Source organism: Myxine glutinosa, chromosome 9 (genome assembly GCF_964187855.1).
Source record: "Myxine glutinosa chromosome 9, kmMyxGlut1.1, whole genome shotgun sequence".
Classification (NCBI taxonomy): Eukaryota; Metazoa; Chordata; class Myxini; order Myxiniformes; family Myxinidae; genus Myxine; species Myxine glutinosa.
This window is the reverse complement of record NC_136269.1, coordinates 106,941,387-106,962,668: the sequence shown is the minus strand read 5'-3', so window position 1 is coordinate 106,962,668 and position 21,282 is coordinate 106,941,387. Positions and strand designations below refer to the sequence as shown.

General features: G+C 44.5%; 2 protein-coding genes across 6 annotated transcripts in view; both read right to left on the bottom strand.

Annotated features, from left to right (window-relative positions):
- LOC144893653 (uncharacterized) overlaps positions 1–21,282 on the bottom strand; it is a 1,023,192-nt gene that overhangs the window by 296,514 nt on the left and 705,396 nt on the right. The gene's annotated exons all lie outside the window — the stretch shown is intronic.
- LOC137435116 (gephyrin) overlaps positions 1–21,282 on the bottom strand; it is a 279,017-nt gene that overhangs the window by 27,440 nt on the left and 230,295 nt on the right. For all 5 annotated transcript variants that reach the window (XM_068128600.2, XM_068128601.2, XM_068128602.2 and 2 more), the window contains 3 exons: positions 9,610–9,729; positions 9,209–9,267; positions 447–600 (listed from right to left, as the gene is read on the bottom strand). In XM_068128600.2, coding sequence (XP_067984701.2) covers positions 447–600; positions 9,209–9,267; positions 9,610–9,729 — 333 coding nt within the window. The remainder of the gene's footprint in view (positions 1–446; positions 601–9,208; positions 9,268–9,609; positions 9,730–21,282) is intronic.

Here is a 21,282-nt window from a genome sequence, read left to right as displayed (position 1 = left end):
CAAATCCCCTATGCCATCCATAATGGTACACTCTATCCATACACCACATCCTCCCTTCCGTGGATGTTCCACGGGTTTCCGCTAGTCAAGACTATTTTCCAAAAAATTATATTCAGTGCAGAATATAAATACATTGAAAAAGATTCGACAAGAAATGCGTTAAAATAACCTGCATTGTGCCCACCCACAGTTGACAGCTCACCAGTGGCTTGGTAACCCTATTTTGAGAATGATGACCAACCTCACAGGAAAATAAAGAAATACCGGAATGGGCTTTCAGAAGTAGAGAAGGTGTTATTGCAAACTCGTTCCTGGTTTAATATCTCACCCTCCTGACCAGCCACCCATCACCCCACCCATCACCTCTCAACATTTCCACTCCCCACCACCCTTGTCTTACAAATACATTTTTAAAACCATAAACAAGCCCCAACACCCACCGTTACCTCATTTCCAGTAGACATTACCGCCACGACAGGCAGCCGGTGGACCTCAACATGTGCCGCCCCAAGAGTGGCAAGCAGACCCACTTCAGCTGGGCCAAGCTGCGAGCCCCGTGATAAAACACACTCTCCACGCCTAATATCTTGCCCAATGCACCTGAAACCCAATGAAAAAACATGATGATACTACAGAGAGCCAAACTATGCGAAAAAATCGTACAATAAGGAGGAAGAGGGTGAAGGTGTGGGGAGAACGAAGGGTATGGGAGGGTGGGGTGAGGGAAGGGGAGGAAGGTGGGCAGGCAAAATATATCAGTCACAATATAACTTGGAATAATGAAGATTAATACAGTATTACATTATCAAGCATGAGCACGGCTCACCACATTTCAAATAAATGATATATACAGTCATGTGAAAAAGTAAGTACACCCCATGTAAAAATTTTGACGTTTTCAACATATTTCAACATACAGCTATTTGATCTTCATTTCAACAATATTGACAGATAAAGGTGATATAATATAACAAATATCATGAAATATTTACATTTTGTAGTCCATTGTATAATTTAAATAAACATAAATGCAAATTTCACATGTGGAAAAAGTAAGTACACCCCTACATTTATCACTACTTCAAATACCTAAAATTAGAATCAGGTGCACCAGCTCAGGTGCAAATGATTAGAACATCGTTAGAGAGGATCTTGGAGGAACCTGTCTTATTTAAACTTCAGATATTTAGTTTGGTTTGCTCTTTGTTGTGGAAGTGTGCAGCATCACCATGCCTAGATCAAAAGAGCTCTCTGAGGCCTTCAGAAAGAAGGTTATAGATGCCTACGAGTCTGGGAAGGGATTTAAAAAGATCTCCAAACAATTTGAAATCAATCATTCGACTGTCCGGAAGATCATCTACAAGTGGAGAAGATTCCAAACAACTGCCAACTTGTTCAGGCCAGGCCGCCCCAGCAAGTTCAGCCCGAGAGCAGACCGCAAGATGCTGAAAGAAGTCTCTAAGAACACCAGAATGTCATCACGGGACCTACAAGTAGCTCTCGCCACTGTTGATGTCAAAATGCACGAGTCTGCCATAAGAAAGAGTCTGCACAAATTTGATCTACATGGGAGGTGTGCCAGGAGGAAACCTTTGCTGTCCAGAAAGAACATCAGGGCAAGACTAAAGTTTGCCAATGAACACCTAGGCAAAGACCAGCACTTCTGGAACAATGTGCCCTGGACAGATGAGTCAAAGGTAGAGCTATTTGGCCACAGTACCAGAAGACATGTTTGGCGAAAACCAAAGACAGCATTTGACCACAAGAACCTGATACCAACTGTAAAGCATGGTGGTGGAAATATTATGGTTTGGGGCAGCTTTGCTGCATCAGGGCCTGGGAAGCTCACCATCATAGAATCCACTATGAATTCTTAATTGTACCAGAGGGTGCTTGAGGATAATGTGAGGCCATCTATCGGAAAGTTGAAGCTCAACCGAAGGTGAACCTTGCAACATGACAACGACCCTAAACATACCAGTAAATCCACCAAGGAATGGCTGAAAAAAAAGAAATGGAGGGTTCTGTAATGGCCAAGTCAAAGCCCGGATCTAAATCCCATGGAGATGTTGTGGGGGATTTGAAATGAGCTGTGCATGCAAGAAACCCCTCAAACGTCACACAGCTGAAAGAATTCTGCATGGAGGAGTGGGCAAAAATTTCTCCCAGTCGATGTCAGAGACTGGTAGACAGTCATAAGAAACGCCTACTTTAGGTTGTTTTTTTTTGTTGTTTTTTTTGTATACAGAGTCGAGGCACATGAAAGAGCTAACATTTATCAAACAAACAAATCAAACAAACAAGCAAACAAAGTATATAAAAAGGGGAGCGGTCGACAAGATTGGGAGAGAAGGGGAGTAAGCACACAAACACAACATTTGAGGGCAGGGATATCGGGAGATGTGTGGGAGGCAGAGGGCCTGGGGGGAGGCAGGATAGGTATAAAACACAAGGACACCAAGGACTTCCAGGAAAGAAAACAAAAGTCACTCAAAAAAGTGGATTCGGGGTGAAATTAGCGGGGGTAGAAAAGATCAAGGTTTTGGATTGGGGAAGATAAGAGATTTTTTTTTTTTTTTTTTTTTTTGTATACTGAATCGAGGCTCGTGAAAGAGCTAGCATTTACTTGACAAACAAATCAACCAGACAAACAAAATATATAAAAAGAGGGAGCAGAAAACAAGATGGGGAGAGAAGGGGAAGCACACAAACACAACATTTGAGAGCAGGGAGATGTGTGGAAGGGAGAGGGCTTGGGGGGAGGCGGCGTGGGAAGGGGGGGGGGGGGGGTGGAGGGAGAAGTATAAAACACAAGGACACCAAGGACTTCCAGGACAGAAGTTGGTATTTCAAAAAAGTGGAATTGGGGTGAAATTAGCGGGGGTAGAAAAGATCAAGGTTTTGGATGGGGGAAGATAAGAGATGGTGGTGAACAGCTGTTTTAAAGACCTGGAGGGTGGAGTGGGATTGAAGAGAGTGAGGGAGTTTGTTCCAGAGGTGGGAGAAAAGAGGAATGAAGGAGTGAAGGTGAGCAGAGAGTCTTGATTTTGGCAGTTTAACCATAAGAGGGGTGCAGGCAGATCTTGTGCGACCTGTAGGAATATTTGTAGGACAGAGCCCAGAGAGAGCTGGGGGGGCAAGGCAAGAGAGGAGTCGGTAGAAGATGGAAAGACCACCAACCTGCCTGCGGTGAGTGAGTGAGAGGCCCTTGGAGTTAGCTTCATCGCGGGAGATTACAATGATTCTGAATGCTTTGGTTTCAACAGCGTGAAGACGAGCTAGGTGTGAGGCAGGAGCACCAGCCCAGAGGGGAGAGCAGTATTCCATTGAGCTGCGGATGAAAGCCTTGTATGTGGTGAGGAGCTCAGGTGTGCCAAGGAAAGACTTCGCACGACGGAGGATGCCCAGTCGGCGACTGGCTTTGGAGGCCAGATTAGAAATGTGGTTTTCCCAGGAAAGATCATGGCAGATAGTGAGACCCAAAAGCTTGAGTGACAGAACTTCTTGGAGAGGATTATTCAGAAAGTGGATGGGAGGGTTGTCCAGTCGGTCTTTTCGGAGAGACATCGTAAGAGTGTGAGATTTGTCAGGATTGAAAGACATGTTCCACTTGTTTGCCCAGTCTGTGATTATGTCCAGGTCTGCAGAGAGTGAGGAGGCAGCAGACTGCCGATCTGAGGGATGAAGAATGGAGCGACAGAGAGTAGAGTCATCAGCAAAGAGATACAGAGGATTTTCAAGAGAGTCAGAGAGATCATTGATGAAGACCAGAAAAAGCACAGGGCCCAGAACACTGCCTTGTGGAACTCCAGCCTGAACAGGAAGAGGAGATGAGAGAAGCACATTCAGGGCCACACGTTGACTACGACTGGAGAGGAAGTCCGCCAGCCATGCGTGGAGATTTCCATGGATACCAAAAGAGGAGAGTTTGGTGAGCAGAGCGGGGTGCCAGACCGTATCGAAGGCACGTGATATGTCAAGGGAGACTGCTCTAATTTCCTGTTTGGCATTGAGGACCTCCATCCATTGTTGAGAAAGCAGAAGCAGCATGTCCAGAGTAGAGTGTCCAGGTCTGAAACCAAATTGATGATCAGAGATCAAGCCATTGGAGAAGAGGAAAGATTTCATATCTGAAGCAATGATGGAATCCATGACTTTGCTGATAATTGGGAGAAGGCTGATTGGTCTGTAGTTGCTGGGATCTGTTTTTGCACCTTTTTTGTGCAAAGCAGTGATGTTGGCAGATTTCCAAGCAGATGGAAGATGACCTTGAGCAAAAGAGAGGGTGAAGAGAACAGAGAGAGGGAGTGAAAGAGCGGAAGAACAGGATTTTAGGACCCGTGGGCTGATGCCGTCAGGTCCAGTTGCAGAATCCGAGTCGAGGGTTGACAGAAACTTTTCCACCTTGTCAGGAGGAAAGGACACAGAGTCCAGGAGCAGCTGGGTACGACTGGGTACGGTGGGTACAGAGAGGGATGGGTTTGGGACACAAGATTTAGAGGCAAACACAGAGTTGAGGCATTCAGCTTTTTCACGTGCGGAGTGAACGCAAAAATTTTGAACGCAAAAGTGAACGCAAAGTGAAGTGAACGCAAAAAACGCAAAAAAAATTCACGTGCGGAGAGATGGTGGTGAACAGCCGTTTTAAAGACCTGGAGGGAGGAGTGGGATTGAAGAGAGTGAGGGAGTTTGTTCCAGAGGCGGGAGAAAAGAGGAATGAAGGAGTGAAGGTGAGCAGAGAGTCTTGATTTTGGCAGTTTAACCATAAGAGGGTTGCAGGCAGATCTTGTGCGACCTGCAGGAATATTTGGGGGACAGAGCCCAGAGAGAGCTGGGGGAGCAAGGCCGGAGAGGAGTCGGTACGGTAGAAGACGGAAAGACCACCAACCTGCCTGCGGTGAGTAAGTGAAAGGCCCTCGGAGATAGCATCATCGCGGGAGATTCCAATGATTCTGAACGCTTTGGTTTCAACAGCGTGAAGACGAGCTAGGTGTGAGGCAGGAGCAGCAGCCCAGAGGGGAGAGCAGTATTCCATTGAGCTGCGGATGAAAGCCTTGTATGTGGTGAGGAGCTCAGGTGTGCCAAGGAAGGACTTCGCACGACGGAGGATGCCCAGTCGGCGACTGGCTTTGGAGGCCAGCTTGGAAATGTGGGGTTTCTGCCAAAAGGGGCAATACCACCTATGAGAGCCAAGGGTGTGCTTACTTTTTCCACAGAAGGAAATGGCATCTCTGTTAATTTTTTGTTGAATAAATTATTGCAAAGTCAATTTTTCATTGTTTTTTGTTCATTTCGATCACCTTTATCTATCCATATTGTTGAAATGAAGATCAAATAGCTGTATGTTGAAATATGTTGAAAAAGTCAAAACTTTACATGGGGTGTACTTACTTTTTCACGTGACTGTGTGCAGTAACTTGTGATTGCCTAGTTCGTTGCGTGGAACAGTCATGTTGCTGGTAGCATTGTGAGAATGAAGCAGAGTGTTTTTACTCTTTTTGTACCCCATGCACGTGAAGCAAACAGCGGGGTTAAGCAATTGGCTCACTTTGTCTGCCTGTTTGTCTGTCTCTGTCTGTCTGCAAACATCAGTCTCTGATTGAGGAACAACTAATTTAAATTGAATGTTATCTTTTGAACACAAATTGGAACATGAATCGGAAAACAAACCTGCAGTTTAGTAGTACTTTTGATCCGAATTTGTCCCGATCATGCATGCGCAGAGAGGAGTGAGATTTTTTCTTTACTCCATCTGCCCTTTTGGCAGTCAAAGAAAATAGAAAATCATTCCAACCAGGAAACTTGATGTTTTTAAGGACGTCATAAAATACACAAACAAGTTACGAAGAACTAATGTAACGTCTTAAATTCGGTGGTGTAAAAGACACTGTATCAACAGCGGTAAAGTTCAGATTTATTTTTCTACATCCTTTAAAATCTATATTTTATTTCAAATGAATTATATACTTGAACATTGTAGAGCACAAATCGCCTTTTTCACACTTTCCAAACCCTTCCGTTTAGCAGTATTTGGACAAAATATTACGGCAATCAACGTCATCACGATGAATCAAATTTTTCCCTGCCTATGTCCTTGTTTCTCAAGACTGCATGGAGTAATGTGTTCTTTGAACTCGAGTTTCCTACCATTTCTAAGGCTCATGGAAGAGCTGTCACACACACAAATCATGTAGAAAGATACAAACAGAGACAACAGACAACAAAGGACTATACTCAGACAAACGGCCATTGACTTTGGGGGAAGTCCGAATGTGTCTATGTGGGCCGGACGGAATCTCTTTGCAGCCGGATCCAGCCCTCGGGCTGCAGGTTGCCTACCCCTGCTCTAAATAATGAGCATAAAGTGAGAAAGCTTGAAAACACCTCAGCAATTGAGATGAGGGCACTTGGAAAGTTGAAACCGAGTCATGATGAGAGCAGTGAAGAGTGCAATTCAGTCTGGAGTGCACTGGGCAGTCTGCACATGGAGCTCAACATGTGTAGCAGGAAGTCCAGAGAGAGAGCTCGACATGCGTACTGAGCAATCGGGAGAGACAGGGAGAGTTCAATATGTGCTGAGCAGTATGGAGAGAGTTGGACATGTGTATCAAGCAATCTGGAGAGAGAGAGAGGGAGTTTAACGAGGGCCCGCAGCAAACCATCAAACTACCAAGGACGTGCTGTTAGAAGTAGCATCTCTACATGCAGAAAAGGACTCTGTGAACCGTCGATACTTGATACTGGCATTGTCCTTGGACCCAAGCAAAGTTATAGTCCTGGGAAGGCATCTTGTCCTTTCCCTTCGAATTGGCGCCTTGACATTTTGTCTAACATAATCATAGATATCTGTGGCATTTTATAAAATTGTTTGGGTTAATTCCATGCTTGCTGGTACTGATTGTTATTAAAGCCCTGGATGTGAAACAATTTGTAATGGAGGTTCTATTCCCTTAGCCTCCCGCATCCATGGGAATTATAGCATGATAAAAGGGTTCCATAGGGAAAGCAACCAGTTGAGAAACCATCTTCATGCAACATGGTTGCAGCGTCTCTACATGAGACGGACATCCATAGGATAGTCAGGTGAGCCTTACTGATGGTTGGCGACTGAGAGGAGCAGTAAACGGAAGGGCGCGGGAATAGAAGGGAGTAAGGGGTGGTTATGGGAGAAAACGCAAGGTGACAATTAACTACACCTTTGGAGGAATGGAGGGTAGGCCAGGGTATACCATAGACAGGGAGTTGGCTCCTAAGACAAGAGAAGTGGGATGAGGGAAAGGAAGTGAGCATTTAGTTTATAGTTGGAGAGGATGGAGGGATGAGGAGAGGATGGAGGGATGAGGACAGGAGGAGCAAAGGCAGAAGTGAGGTGATAGAAAACCGAGTTGGCTTAGGTTGCTAGGGTCCTGAGTTTGAATCCCGGGCAGCCGTTGAATTAACACCAGGTGGGTTGAAGTTCGGCGAAATGAGTACCAGTGTACTGGGAATTCCACATCCTGTGCAGAGTAGCGCCCCCAATATTATAGCTTACAGATAGATTGTATGGATGTGCCTTCTATCATCAATGCCCAGCAGAAGCGGCTGTGATATAAATAATAAATAAGAATACACTAAGAAAAAAAAACACCTGCTTGATGTGACATTTCATTCTATCAAGAAAAAGTGGCTGCAAATACAAGTTATTCATTAGCACAAGAAGGTAGCTGTTATGCATTCATATTTTGATGCTAACCACATAAGCTCCCAATTGCATGGATTTTTGTCATGCTTCATTCCAATTTCAAGTTAACAGCAGATTTTTCGTCTTAGTTATTGGTTTTCTCAAAATACATCTTCACAAAAATGACCACATTCATGTTAAAAGTTTGGCCTTTAAAACCTACCCTCATGAATGGCGACAGACATCTGTGCAAACACACAAACTGACTGTGTTTTATATGGTTGATCATGCCAGTTTCATTTTAAAAGCACTGTTGCTGTGGTGTTTGAGCCACCGAATCATCCTCCGGCGTAACCAAATTATCTTTCAAACCGTACGAGGGCGCTGAGTTCCGGCACGCAGACAAATTATTTAATTCCTTACCAGCATTGCACCGTGAAACAGCCGCATCTGCACAGAATGCCTCCGCTAGGGCATCCTGGGAGTTAATCTCCAGAAGTCTCGCATCACCCATTCAGGAGACCGGTCCACCAGTATTGTCTATCTGGGTCTACACTTATTCCTCCCCACCGGTGGATAAAAGTTGATAAGCGGTTAAAACGCAACAGTGGATAACTCACCTCACATAGGGATAAAACTATCACAATAATGTACATGTGTTGATAATTTTGTGGTAAAGACAAGGCAGCAAAACATGCTGCCGATTTATCCATAAAGGAACATGTAAATGGTTAAATTGTTGAAGAGGACCACTTATTTAAAAAGAGGCCGGCAATTATTACGAGCATAGCAAGTCCCAGCTCACATTACACACGTCATCCAACTGTACTGAAGGGCATTTTGTCAATTTTGTAGGTTCTGTGATAAAAAGCCTGAAATTAGTTATTCTACGTCCATATTTGCCATAATAACCAGGAACATCTCAAATGCGTCGAGTAACCACCACCACCGATCTTTGATTGCACATCAGTTAGCAAAAAATATCGGCATTTACTTCCTAATTATAGAAGGCAGCATTCTTTGTGAAACCAACTTCGGAAGTGATTAAGCTTTATACACTTTTACACCTGTTTATTGAAGAATAAACTTTTTTCGTGGGCTGTAAATAACATGCTGCAATGGGAAATGCGAAACAGACGAACAGAAACGGTGTAAATACAATGCTTTGACGATATTCTCTGATGAATCATTTAATTCGAGTCACTGCTGCTAAAAAAAACCTCATCTCCCGGCTGAGTCATTGAGGCCCTCCCTGTGCGGGGAAAAGACGTCAACAAATGTTTTCCAAGTTGATGGCCAAAATCAGATTGCCCTTTACGTGGCAATGCCCAGTGCAGTTCTTTCGCATGGAGGATTGGCAACTGTGCCCGTCTAATCTAGCCAAACAGGTGCTGAGGGCTTTCAAATCCCAAGCATGTCTGCCTGCCGGGTAGCCAAGACCCCACGACCATTTTTGAGCATTTGTGGCCTTCATCCAGCCATTAAACACTGTACATGAAAAACATTGTAACGAAATCAGGCCACATTCCATTGCATGCTGCGGATAACCTGATATCTTGTCCTGGTCTGGCTTGATTGAGAATTCTCACTTCCAATTCCTCTGTTCCCTGTGGATTTAAGAACAAGCAACAATGAGGAATGCAAATTGAATCCAGAAAAACTACAAGTCAAACATGAAAACATCACTGCACCTGGGCCATGCGAAGTATTCAGGAATAAGTTGTATTAACATTTAAATACATTTTGAAAAAAACAATTTATTCCTGAGCCACTTTGGCAGACACACAGCCAACTAAGTGCTTTGTTAGGGGTTGAGCCCTGGGGTGACAAAATGGCGAAATTATTTCAGGCCAATTATAAACCCCGCCACTGCATTGCAGCAGGGAGGATGGCAGACATCATGCGTCAGGGGACTGTGCAGCCAGCAGTCAATCCTTGCCAAAACTTACGTTTTCCGACTCCTTAAGCAACTCCGTGTCTTCAACCTGAATGACAGCGTCAGCGCCTGATGGAATCGGGGCTCCTGTGGTGATCCTCATCACCTGTCCTGGCATTACTGCCTGCACTGGCTATCAGGAATAGTGGGGCATGTGTGCAGGTGGCGGTGTGGGGGATGGAGGGGACACGCAAAAGGATAAAAGAGGTCTGCCTTTAATACCCGGACACTATGCATGTTCTCAGCAGACAAATAGTGCAGGTCAAAGTTAAATTGAACAGCATGACGATCATCAGGCCTTAAACAGAGACTGGCACTGTGCCAGGCCCATTGAAAAGCAGCAAAAATATCAATGTGCACAGATTACAGCCATCCTTCATGTCCTTATCATACAATTACCAACAACAAAGGATCGTTTTGCGCCCTCACAAAAAATAAGCTAAATATTTACATAACTACAATTGCTTAGAAAAGGTTCGGGGGCAAAACGTTTATATTTAACAATCGACTCTGGAATCCATGGCAAATTGAAAAAAGGATTTCCACCACTTAGGTCAACAACAAAATGATATAACAACAACAACAGGCATTTTAAGGCCATTTTCCCTGCAAGAGCGGGGGTTAGCCTTGCGGTCCCCATGACAATCTTCTCCATTTTGCCCTATTTTCTGCATCTCCCCTTGTTAACCCCCTTGCTCGCATTTCTTCTTCGACCATCTTTAGCCAAGTCTTTCTCGGTCTTCCCCGTCCTCTACTTCCTTCTACATTCATTTCCATCACTCTTCTCAACCAGTCACTTTCATCCTTCCTCAACACATGACCAAACCTTCTCAAACTGTTTCTCTTCACAGCATCCATCACAGGCTCTATTCCCATCATCTTTTGCAATTCATCATTTGTCTTCCTCTCTCTCAACGATAGTCCACACATCCACCGAACCATTCGCATTTCCAGCCTTTCCAGCCTTCGTTGCTGCTCTACGTTCATTACCCATGTCTCGCTCCCATATATCATAACACTTCTCACACATGCAGCATACACCTTTCCCTTCAGCTTCAACGACAATCCCCTCCTGGTCAGCACGCCACTCAGTTCCCGAAACTTCATCCATCCACATCTCACTCCAGCAACTGTTGCCGAGTCTGATCCACCTTATCCATTCAGCATGTCTCCGAGGTAGCAAAATGTTTTCACACCTTCCAGCTTCATGCCGTCTCCAAGATCCAACTCATAATTTCCTCCATCTGCAGCTCCCTCTGTGCACACCTTGCACTTGAATGTAGCTCCCACACTGGTTAATGACCCTCTCAAACCACTACATTTTTGATGAACACACTCAGCGCACATTGTACATTGAATGGAATTCACTCCGACACCCTTCCTGCACACAGCACAGGGCCACTTCCCAGTTCTTTCCACCTCACCACATGCTTTACCACTTGCCATCACCTTCGTTTTTCCGATATTCACCTTCAGACCTTTTGTCTCCATACATTCCTTCCACGTGTTCTTCTTTTCCTTCAGTCCATCCATACTTTCTGCAATCAACACAAGATCATCTGCATACAACAACTCCCACGGTAAGCCCTCCTTTACATTCCGAGCCAGCACCTCCATCACAGCTACAAATAGTAGTAGACTTAGCACCGACCCCTGATGCACTCCCACCTTCACCTCAAACTCACCACTGTTCCCGTCCTTCATCCTTACAGCTGTGCGCGCTCTTTTGTACATTGCCATCACGACTCTGATCAACCATTCCTCCACTCCTAACTTCCTCAATGCCCATGTCACTACTTCACGTGGAACCCTATCGAATGCTTTCTCCAGATCAACAAATCCAAAAAAGAACTTCTTCCTCTTCTCCATGTACTTCTCCTGCAACTGCCTCACAATAAAAAGCACGTCTGTCATTCCTCTTCCTGGCATAAATCCAAACTGCATTTCGTCAATCGTCACTTTCTTCCTTATCCTCCTCTCCAACACCCTTTCCAATACCTTCATTCCATGCTCCAATAACTTTATCGCTCGATACGAGCCACAGTCCAGAGGGTCACCTTTCCCCTTGTATAGAGGAACGAGGGTACTCAGTTCCCAATCCACTGGAATGCGGCCTTCTTTCAACACCAGATTACAGATCTCTGTCATTCTCTTCACACCCCAATTTCCCGCTGCCTTCAACGTATCTCCCACAACTTCCGTCGGCCCTCCCGCTTTTTTACTCTTCATTGCGCCTTTGGGCTTCTTGAAAAGCGCTATATAAAATAAATGTATTATTATTATTATTATTGCTTTTATCGCTTCCTCAACTTCCTTCTTGGTTATCTTCTCTGCCGGTCCTAAAACTGGGTTACTCTCAATGTTGCCATCCCATTCATTCTCTGCATTCAACAGTATTTCCATATATCTCTTCCATCTTTCTTTAATTCCATCTGGGTCCACAACGATTTGTCCCACTTCATCCTTCAAGCAACTCACCCCCATCACATCACACCACTCTTTCGCTATCTGCTTTGCAATCCTGAATACCGCTCTCTGACCCTCTTCCAAATCCAAGCGTTCTCCGAACATTTTCTTACATGACTCCTGCGCCTTTGATACCTCTTCCTTTGCAGCCTTCTTGGCTGCCTTATAACTTTCATGCTCTGCCTTTTCTGCCCCCATACCCTTCGCCTTCTGCCACTCCTTGAACTTCTTCCTCTTCTCGTCAATCTTCGTTCCAACTTCATCATCCCACCACCATGTTTCCGAGTGCCTCGGTGGTCCTTTTGTCCATCCACATACCTCACCAACGGCTCCCAACAGACTATCTTTCATTGACATCCAACCACTTTCAAGCTCAACCACATCCTCCGCCATACTCAGCCTCTCTTTTAATGCCTCCCTCACTGTCACCTCTTTCAACCTCCACACCTTCATTCTCGGTTGGTACTTCACCCACCGAGCTCTCCTCGCAACTTCCACCCTTATGCCACAGACGACCAAGTGGTGCTGTGAAACAGCCTCCTCCCCCGGGATCACCTTTGTGTCCCGGAGGTGCCCCCTATCTCGCCGACGCACCCAGCAGGTAGTCAACGGTTGTCGTCGACCAACCTGACGTGTATGTAACAAGCTTATTATCCTCTTTCTGGAACTGAGTATTACAAATAAACAAATCAGCTCCATCAGCAAACTCCAAAATCCTTTCACCTTCTCCATTTCGCACACCATATCCGTAACCCCCATGAACTCCCTCAAAACCGTCCATACTCCTTCCCACATGTCCATTTAGGTCTCCTCCTACCACAACAACTTCCTAATCTTTCACGTTTTCCATCAGCTTCTCTATCGCACACCAGAACTTGTCCTTCTCTTCATCGCTCCGACCGACCTGCGGAGCATATCCCGAGATGACGTTCACCAAGAGCTTTCCAATCATCATTTTTACCATCATCAACCTATCACTCACTCTTGTCACATTCACCACACTGTCGACAAACTCCTCAGAAAACAGGACACCAACACCATTCACCCCTTCTGGGCACCCTTGCCACACAAACTTGTATTTCTGTCCCTGCCTACCCTTCACCATTCTCACACCACTTCCCTTCCATCTCGTCTCCTGCACACAACATATGTCCACTCTTCTTCTGACCAATACTTCCACCACTTCTCCTGATCTCCCTGTCATTGTCCCTACATTCCATGTCCCAAACCTCAGAAACCGATCTCCACGTCGGGTATCAGACGTTTCTTCGTCATAAATGGAGTGATTTCCACCCTTGCTTCGATCGGGTTCCCCACCTTGAGTTTTGACGAGAGGGAGTGGTGTCCCCCACGGGGTACTTCGGGCTGTACCCTGCCCATATGTAGTTGTAATTGTCATGGTTCTCTTTTTGAGGCAATGTTTTTATGGCCGGATGCCCTTCCTGACGCCAACCCTTTTAGTCGCCTCTTACGACACGCAGGGATACGGTGTACCTATTCTAAACCGGGGTACACACCGGATGAACAACAAAAGGATGCAACAATTAAATGTTAAATTATAGTGCAAGCTGACTTGTGCTTTCATTCAAAATACTGGGAAGAGAAAACGTTTTTCTTTATCGAGAAAGTTTGGCCCTGGTAACTGGAAGGGCACCTTACCTGTATGCAATACAATAACCACAACATTTAATATGCAGCTAACTGAATTGTATATAGGAAAGCAGCTACTGGTGGTGAGGGTGATGGTGAGGTGGTACAAGTAGGTGGAGCTTGTGCTCTACCACATCTCCACCAATTATCCAGTAGCTGGTGATGAAGGCCAAGTAGCTTGAGACATTTAAACAAAGAAATAGCGAGATTCCAAAACAAAGAAAGCAGATGTCATGGAATAAATAAAATGGCTGACTTTGCAACAAAGGTAAGCTCGAAATGGAATGAAACAAGACCAAAAGTCTAACAGCAGCGTAGCCAGGCTTGTAAAATATTATAAACCACAAACATACATGATTAGCTTTTTAAACAGTTGCTAATGTCGTTTATAACATTAAACAAAGAAATTTGGAGGAATCCCGACATCCGTAAGGTAAGTTTGACTTGCAGAACTGACCGAAGATCTACTGTAATCTATATACCCCACAGGGTTGGAGGTGTGCTCATTTACCAAGCAGCTAGCTAGCGCTTACCAAGCCAGCCTTTCCTTAAGAGTTTTGAATGGAGTGCTTGCTCGAATGCTTAAACCAAATGGCGATCTCTCCACAAGAAACTTGATAAATGAACACACATCCAATGTTCTTGAGACCTGACCATAGATCGACTGTAATCTATATAGCCCAAAGAGGATTGACCCTTCCTGCAGCTCCCTTAGTGAGCGGGTGTAGGCCTGCTAGTAAATTAAAATGTCGGGTTGGTGGAGTCGGCCATCGTAGTGACATCATAGACGTAATGACGTAACAGACACAAAACTGCGGCTACTTTAATATGTAGAGGATGATATATTTTAACTTTAAGTACGTTTGCAGTCACTACGAAGTACGAAGGGATTAGTGTTACGATTAGATTTACGATAATATTAACGTTACGTTATCATTATTTCGAAAATGATATTACCATTAAAAAACCGAGGCTAATTCCCTACTTCCTCGGTTATTAATATTAGTGCCGAACACCGCTCATCATTAATCATGAACCATACACCGCTTCAATCCATCAACTTTCCATTCACGACATTGAGATTAAAGTGTTATGGGAATATTGACTATATTATTATTATTATTATGAAAATGATATTACTGAAATGATACACTACTGTATTAAGAAACCTGGGCTTAATTTGTCCGAAGTGGTCCAAAGGTGAGGCATAACGCCTAAGGCCTATATGTACCGTACCGTATTGCTGGAAGAACCGTAACATCTATGCTATTGATCGTAGCCTGGTGTTGGCTTAGCGGTTAGGGGGCAGGCTTGGGATCACTAGGATCCTGAGTTTGAATCCCAGTCGATCACTGAATTAACGCCAGGGGGTTGACTCAGCCTGTCATCCTTCGGAGGTCGGCAAATTGAGTACCAGCTTGCTGGGATGAATGATCCCGGTGTGTACCCCGATTTAGAATAGGTACACCGTATCTAGTCCTGGCCCTGCTCATAACCCCGTATACAACTCATCCGCAAGAGATTTTGAAACTTGATTTGAGTTATTGGACCATTTACCTTTAAAAATCACACAGGTGCTTCTTCGGAACCGGCTGCGAATGGCCGCTAGGGGTGAAAATCCGAGATGGCCGCCAGTAGCCATATTGAAAATATAAATTTTGAACCACTCACCATAGAAGTATGTGTAATACCTTGTTTTATGGGTTTTACGGTGTGGGGAATCCATTTGTGACATCATTTTCATGATTGAAGGCCAAGGTCACATGCTAAGGTCAAGGTCAAGGTCAGAAATCACAAAAAACGGCCAAAATCGCAGTTTTACACACATCGAGAAGCAGACTATCAAGTATAACTCACTATTTAAAAGTTTATGATGTAAATTATACTTTGCCTATATGATTGCTTTGATGGAAGGTCAAGGTCATGCTCTGGATGTTAAGACCATTGCTATTTTATTATTCATTACCAACTTGCCACTGACTAACGTTGTTTTATGCTCCGCAGGTGTGTAGTGCATATGTGTATCTGCATAGACGTGTCTGATTCTGTCGACATTGTGCTCACTGATCGCCCCTAGTCATCCACTCCGAATGGTAGGTATATATTATTTTTCACAAAAATTGATTATTTTCTAGATACAAGGTGTCTTCGAAAAAAACAGAACCAGTGTTATCACAAGTGTTGTTATGCTGATGAACCATACTTTTCAAATCTGTATCAACTTGTGAAAAAGAGGGCCCCATTTTTTTCTGTCTGTGATGATCTGGGGACACCCTGTATATATAGCATGCATAATTTTGTATCCATAACACAAAGTCAATTATTAGCTGTTATTGTACTGTACTAGCATTTTTTAGTACTTTTTGCAGTGTGTAATAAAAGCCCTCTTGTCTTTGTTCCAGTGTATCCCATAATGTGTCAGTGAGAATGGCGGAGAGCAGCAGCCAGAAGTCTACTCCTTTGTGTGCACCTGTTGGAGTGCTACTGACGACTGGTATCTCAAAAGAGTTTGATCCAATGAATTGCATCATCTGCCAGCAAGCTGGTGATAAAACTACTAAATTAACACAACCGAAAGAAGCTGGTCAAGACAGCATGAAATGTGCTGCATCAATCAGGAAAGATGTAGTCAGCAAAAGATTGAAAGGAGCAAAGAGGAAGGTACACCATATGTATATCACAACACTAACAAGTGCTACAAGTGGTATACTCATAGGCAGAAATTGAATGCAATGGAACAGGCTAAAGCTGTAGGTCAGGATGAAATGGAAGTGACAAAAACTGAATCTATAAAGCCCATGCTTTGCTTGACTTTATGTCGAAAATACGACAATTCCCCAATCTCCGGTCTACATTTACCAACTTTGGTGGAGTAATTCAAGAAGTTTTCAAGAGTGCCCATCGAGTTTGTCCATCACTGGAAATGACTCACATAGTATTCGACAGCTCCAATGAATTGAGCATCAAGGAGGGTGAGCGGATCAGTAGAGCTGGTGAGACTAGCGCTGTTGACTTGCCGTCGTGGACGAGTCTGTGCCGATTCCACACCAGTTGGACAAGTTATGGGCATCTAGTGTCAACAAACAGAACCTACAGCTGCTGGCGCGGGATGTGGGGGAACGAGATCTGCAGGACGTGGATCTGAGTGGGATGGTGGTCAATGAAGTAATAATATCTGCGAGACTGAAGCTGACTGGATCACTGCGAGTGATCTGTCACTTCTCAACAACTGGCAGGAGGAGGCAGACTGCCGCATAATATCTCACGTGCATTGGGCAGTTGGAAGGGGCTGGGAGAGAGTGGTTGTGGTGTCTAATGACACAGATACTGTTATCCTTCTCCTGCGCTACATTGGTTTGTTCAAAGAGGGTGGCTTGCAGGAGCTTTGGGTTCAGTTCGGGACAGGAGAGAAGCGACGTACGATTCCACTTCATGTGCTGCACCTCAAGCTAGGAGACGAATTATGCCGTGTACTCATCAGGGCGCATGTCACGACTGGGGACGATGCACTGAGCAAGGTGGGCACAACACATGCAGCACTCGTATGCAGACCTGCAAGGTTTCTCTCCAGCTTTGGAGAGTCTCCTGTTCTCTCTGAAGTGGACATACATCAGGCGGAACAATACCTCGTCCATGTATGGGCCGGTGCGAGAAGCAACCCCACTGCAACTGCATTTGACCACTTGAGACTCGACGTCCACAGGCATTCAGTGGTAGGGCTAGAAGAACTACCACCCACATCCAGCGTCATCCGGGGACATTTGAGGAGGGCATTCGACGTGATCCGGAATGCCTTGACCTTGCTAGCTGATGCCAGTCAGCTTGACCATATTCATCATGGTTGGATCAACCAAGACGGCACGCTCCTGCCCCTTAAGTCTCTGAATCCGATCCCCACCAAAATTCTGACCCTGTGTGGCTGTCGTGGGAAGTGTAACTCAAAGCGTTGTTCCTGCATAGCAGCAGGAGTTATGTGTGTGATATACTGCCAGAAGAAGGTTGTTGAGCCCATCTGTGTGAACAAATAAACAAATGCCAAGTTCTCACCTTAGCTCTCTCATCTGGGCATCTGACTCATATACCATTCATTTTTAGTCATAATTATAAGGAATATGGCTTAAATGCAGGTATTATATGGCACTGTAAGGTAGCTATTTTTTTTTTTTTAATTCAGATTGTGTGTTCTACAGAATGATTAAAATGTTCCAATTCATAAGTGAACAATGTGTATGCCTACGATATTGTGAGCCAAATAAAATGAGATGTTGTAAAATAAACAAGATTTGAAAAAACTACATGACCTACACTTATTCCCACAGTCAGTTAAGTTGCAAAACATCAGTAATTGTATCACTCATCAAACTTTGATAGTTTGCTTCTCGATGTCTGTGAAACTGCAATTTTGGTCGTTTTTTGTGATTTCTGACCTTGACCGTGACCTTAGCATGTGACCTTGGCCTTCAATCATGAAAATGATGTCACAAATGGATTCCCCACACCCAAAAACCCATAAAGCAAGGTATTACACATACTTCTATGGTGAGTGGTTCACAATTTATATTTTCAATATACTGGCGGCCATCTAGGATTTTCACCCCGAGCGGCCATTCACAGCCAGTTCCGAAGAAGCACCTGTGTGATTTTTAAAGGTAAATGGTCCAATAACTCAAATCAAGTTTCAAAATCTCTTGCGGATGAGTTGTATACGGGGTTATGAGCAGGGCCTGGACTAATCCCTGCACATTGTAAGAGGCGATTAAGGGTTGGCGTCAGGAAGGGCATCCGGCCATAAAACATTGCCTCAAACAGGGAACCATGATTTTCATGGGGCCCGAAAGGCTAACCCCCACTCTAGTGGGAAAAATGGCCTTAAAACAGTCATTCATTTTAACAATCGGTTTGTTTGTGTTTCACACAGAATGAAATACGTAAAGGTAGAGCATGGCGATTGTGATATATGACAGGTTCGACGATATGTTCGGCCTGAACGAAATTTGAATTAAAATGGTGGAGTGTGAAGTCAGCCGCCGCAATGACATCAGACGTAATCATATCACCCTGTCATGTGACCAGATCCTCAGCTCTGATTGGTATACGTTTGAGGGGACATACATACATACGGACGGACAAACACTGTTCTGTTGGATACTGCAAAACCCTTTGGTATTACGCATGACGTATTATGTAACCATGTTTCTGTTTCCGGAAGCATGGAATGAAGGTATTGGAAAGGGTGTTGGAGAGGAGGATAAGGAAGAAAGTGAAGATCGACGAAATGCAGTTTGGATTTATGCCAGGAAGAGGAACGACAGACGTGCTTTTTATTGTGAGGCAGTTGAAGGAGAAGTACATGGAGAAGAGGAGGAAGTTGTTTCTTGGGTTTGTTGATCTGGAGAAAGCATTCGATAGGGTTCCACGTGAAGTAGTGACATGGGCATTGAGGAAGTTAGGAGTGGAGGAATGGTTGATCAGAGTAGTGATGGCAATGTACAAAAGAGCACGCACAGCTGTAAGGACGAAGGACGGGAACAGTGGTGAATTTGAGGTGAAGGTGGGGGGGGGGGGGGTGGGGGTGCATCAGGGGTCGGTACTAAGTCCACTACTATTTGTAGCTGTGATGGAGGTGCTGGCTCGGAACGTAAAGGAGGGTTTACCGTGGGAGTTGTTGTATGCAGATGATCTGGTGTTGATTGCAGAAAGTATGGATGGAGTGAAGGAGAAGATGAACAAGTGGAAGGAATGTATGGAGACGAAAGATCTGAAGGTGAATATCGGAAAAACAAAGGTTGGTGAGGTGGAAATGCAAGTGGTAAAGCATGTGGTGAGGTGGAAAGAACTGGGAAGTGGCCATGTGCTATGTGCAGGAAGGGTGTCGGAGTGAACTCAATTTAATGTACAATGTGCGCTGAGTGGATTCATCAAAAATGTATTGGTTTGAGAGGGTCATTAACCAATGTGGCAGCTACATTCAATTGTAAGGTGTGCACAGAGGGAGCTGCAGATGGAGGAAATGTTGAGTTGGATCTTGGAGACGGCGTGAAGCTGGAAGGTGTGAAAACATTGTTACCTTAGAGACATGCTGAATGGAGAAGGTGGATCAGACTCGGCAACGGTTGCTAGAGTGAGATGTGCATGGAAGACATTTTGGGAACTGAGTGGCATGCTGACGAGGAGGGGAGTGTCGTTGAAGTTGAAGGGAAAGGTGTATGCTGCGTGTGTGAGAAGTGTTATGATTTATGGGAGCGAGACATGGGTAATGAACGTAGAGCAGCAACGAAGGCTGGAAAGGGTGGAAATGCGAATGGTTCGGTGGATGTGCAGAGTATCGTTGAGAGAGAGGAAGACAAATGATGAATTGCGAAAGATGATGGGAATAGAGCCTGTGATTGATGCTGTGAAGAGGAACAGGTTGAGATGGTTTGGTCATGTGTTGAGGAAGGATGAAAGTGACTGGTTGAGAAGAGTGATGGAAATGAATGTGGAAGGAAGTGGAGGACGGGGAAGACCGAGAAAGACTTGGCTAAAGATGGTCGAAGAAGAAATGCGGGCCAGGGGGTTAACAAGGGGAGATGCAGAAAATATGGCAAAATGGAGAACATTGTCATGGGGACCACAAGGCTAACCCCCACTCTTGCAGGGAAAATGGCCTTTTAAAATGCCTGTTGTGTTGTTGTTGTTTCCGTTTCCGGGTAGGCGGAGTCAGTTGCTCGATGATGGCCTGCAGCCGAAGGCTTGCATGTTCGGTCACTGTGTTGTTTGAATAAACTCAGATGTTCTTCTCTGCCTCCTTGAACTTTTAACATGTTCTGGAGTCTAGACGACTTTGCCCCATGGGCTACGCTGTAAATATAGTCTTAATTATAAAGGATCGTGCCGTTTTGCGTCGACACTCGACGGAGCGGTAGAACAATGGATGAAATCAACATGACGTTAATTGAAGTAAGCTAATAGGTGTGGGAAGCCAGGACGTTTTGGGTGTTCGCCGTTCGTCAGAGCAAAGAAAGGCTGATGCCCAAAATGTTAGCTTCTCCTGGTTTCCCACAGTGGTTACCACACTTATTATGAACCTTATGTATTCATCCTCTCCCTGCATCCCCACTTCTCTTGCATTCTCTTCCATGAGAAATCATCATCAAAATGGGCCTGTTTACAGGAGGAAAGCCTCCATTAACACACATTGGGAGTATGCTTGCCAAGTGCCAGTTGGTGACAGTTTGGGCAGAAATGAATAATTTGTTCAGGCTGATAGATAGGTCGAGGTGGATGATGAGGAAGATGGTAAGGATGATGAGGTGGAGCGAGAGGCGGAGTATTACCTGTACGTTGTTAATGTTGAGGTTTAATCCACTTGAGACAAGGAAATATATATATATATATATATATATATATATATATATATATATATATATATATATATATATATATTGTTACAGTTTTTAGAACTTTCACATCAAATTTAGTATTAAAATTCCTTATAAATAACCCCTGTGTACATTTCCCCCTTAATTGGCTGTTAATTGAAATGAGCACCTTAGCTAGTCCATGTACAAGCACGTAGCCAACCATAGAA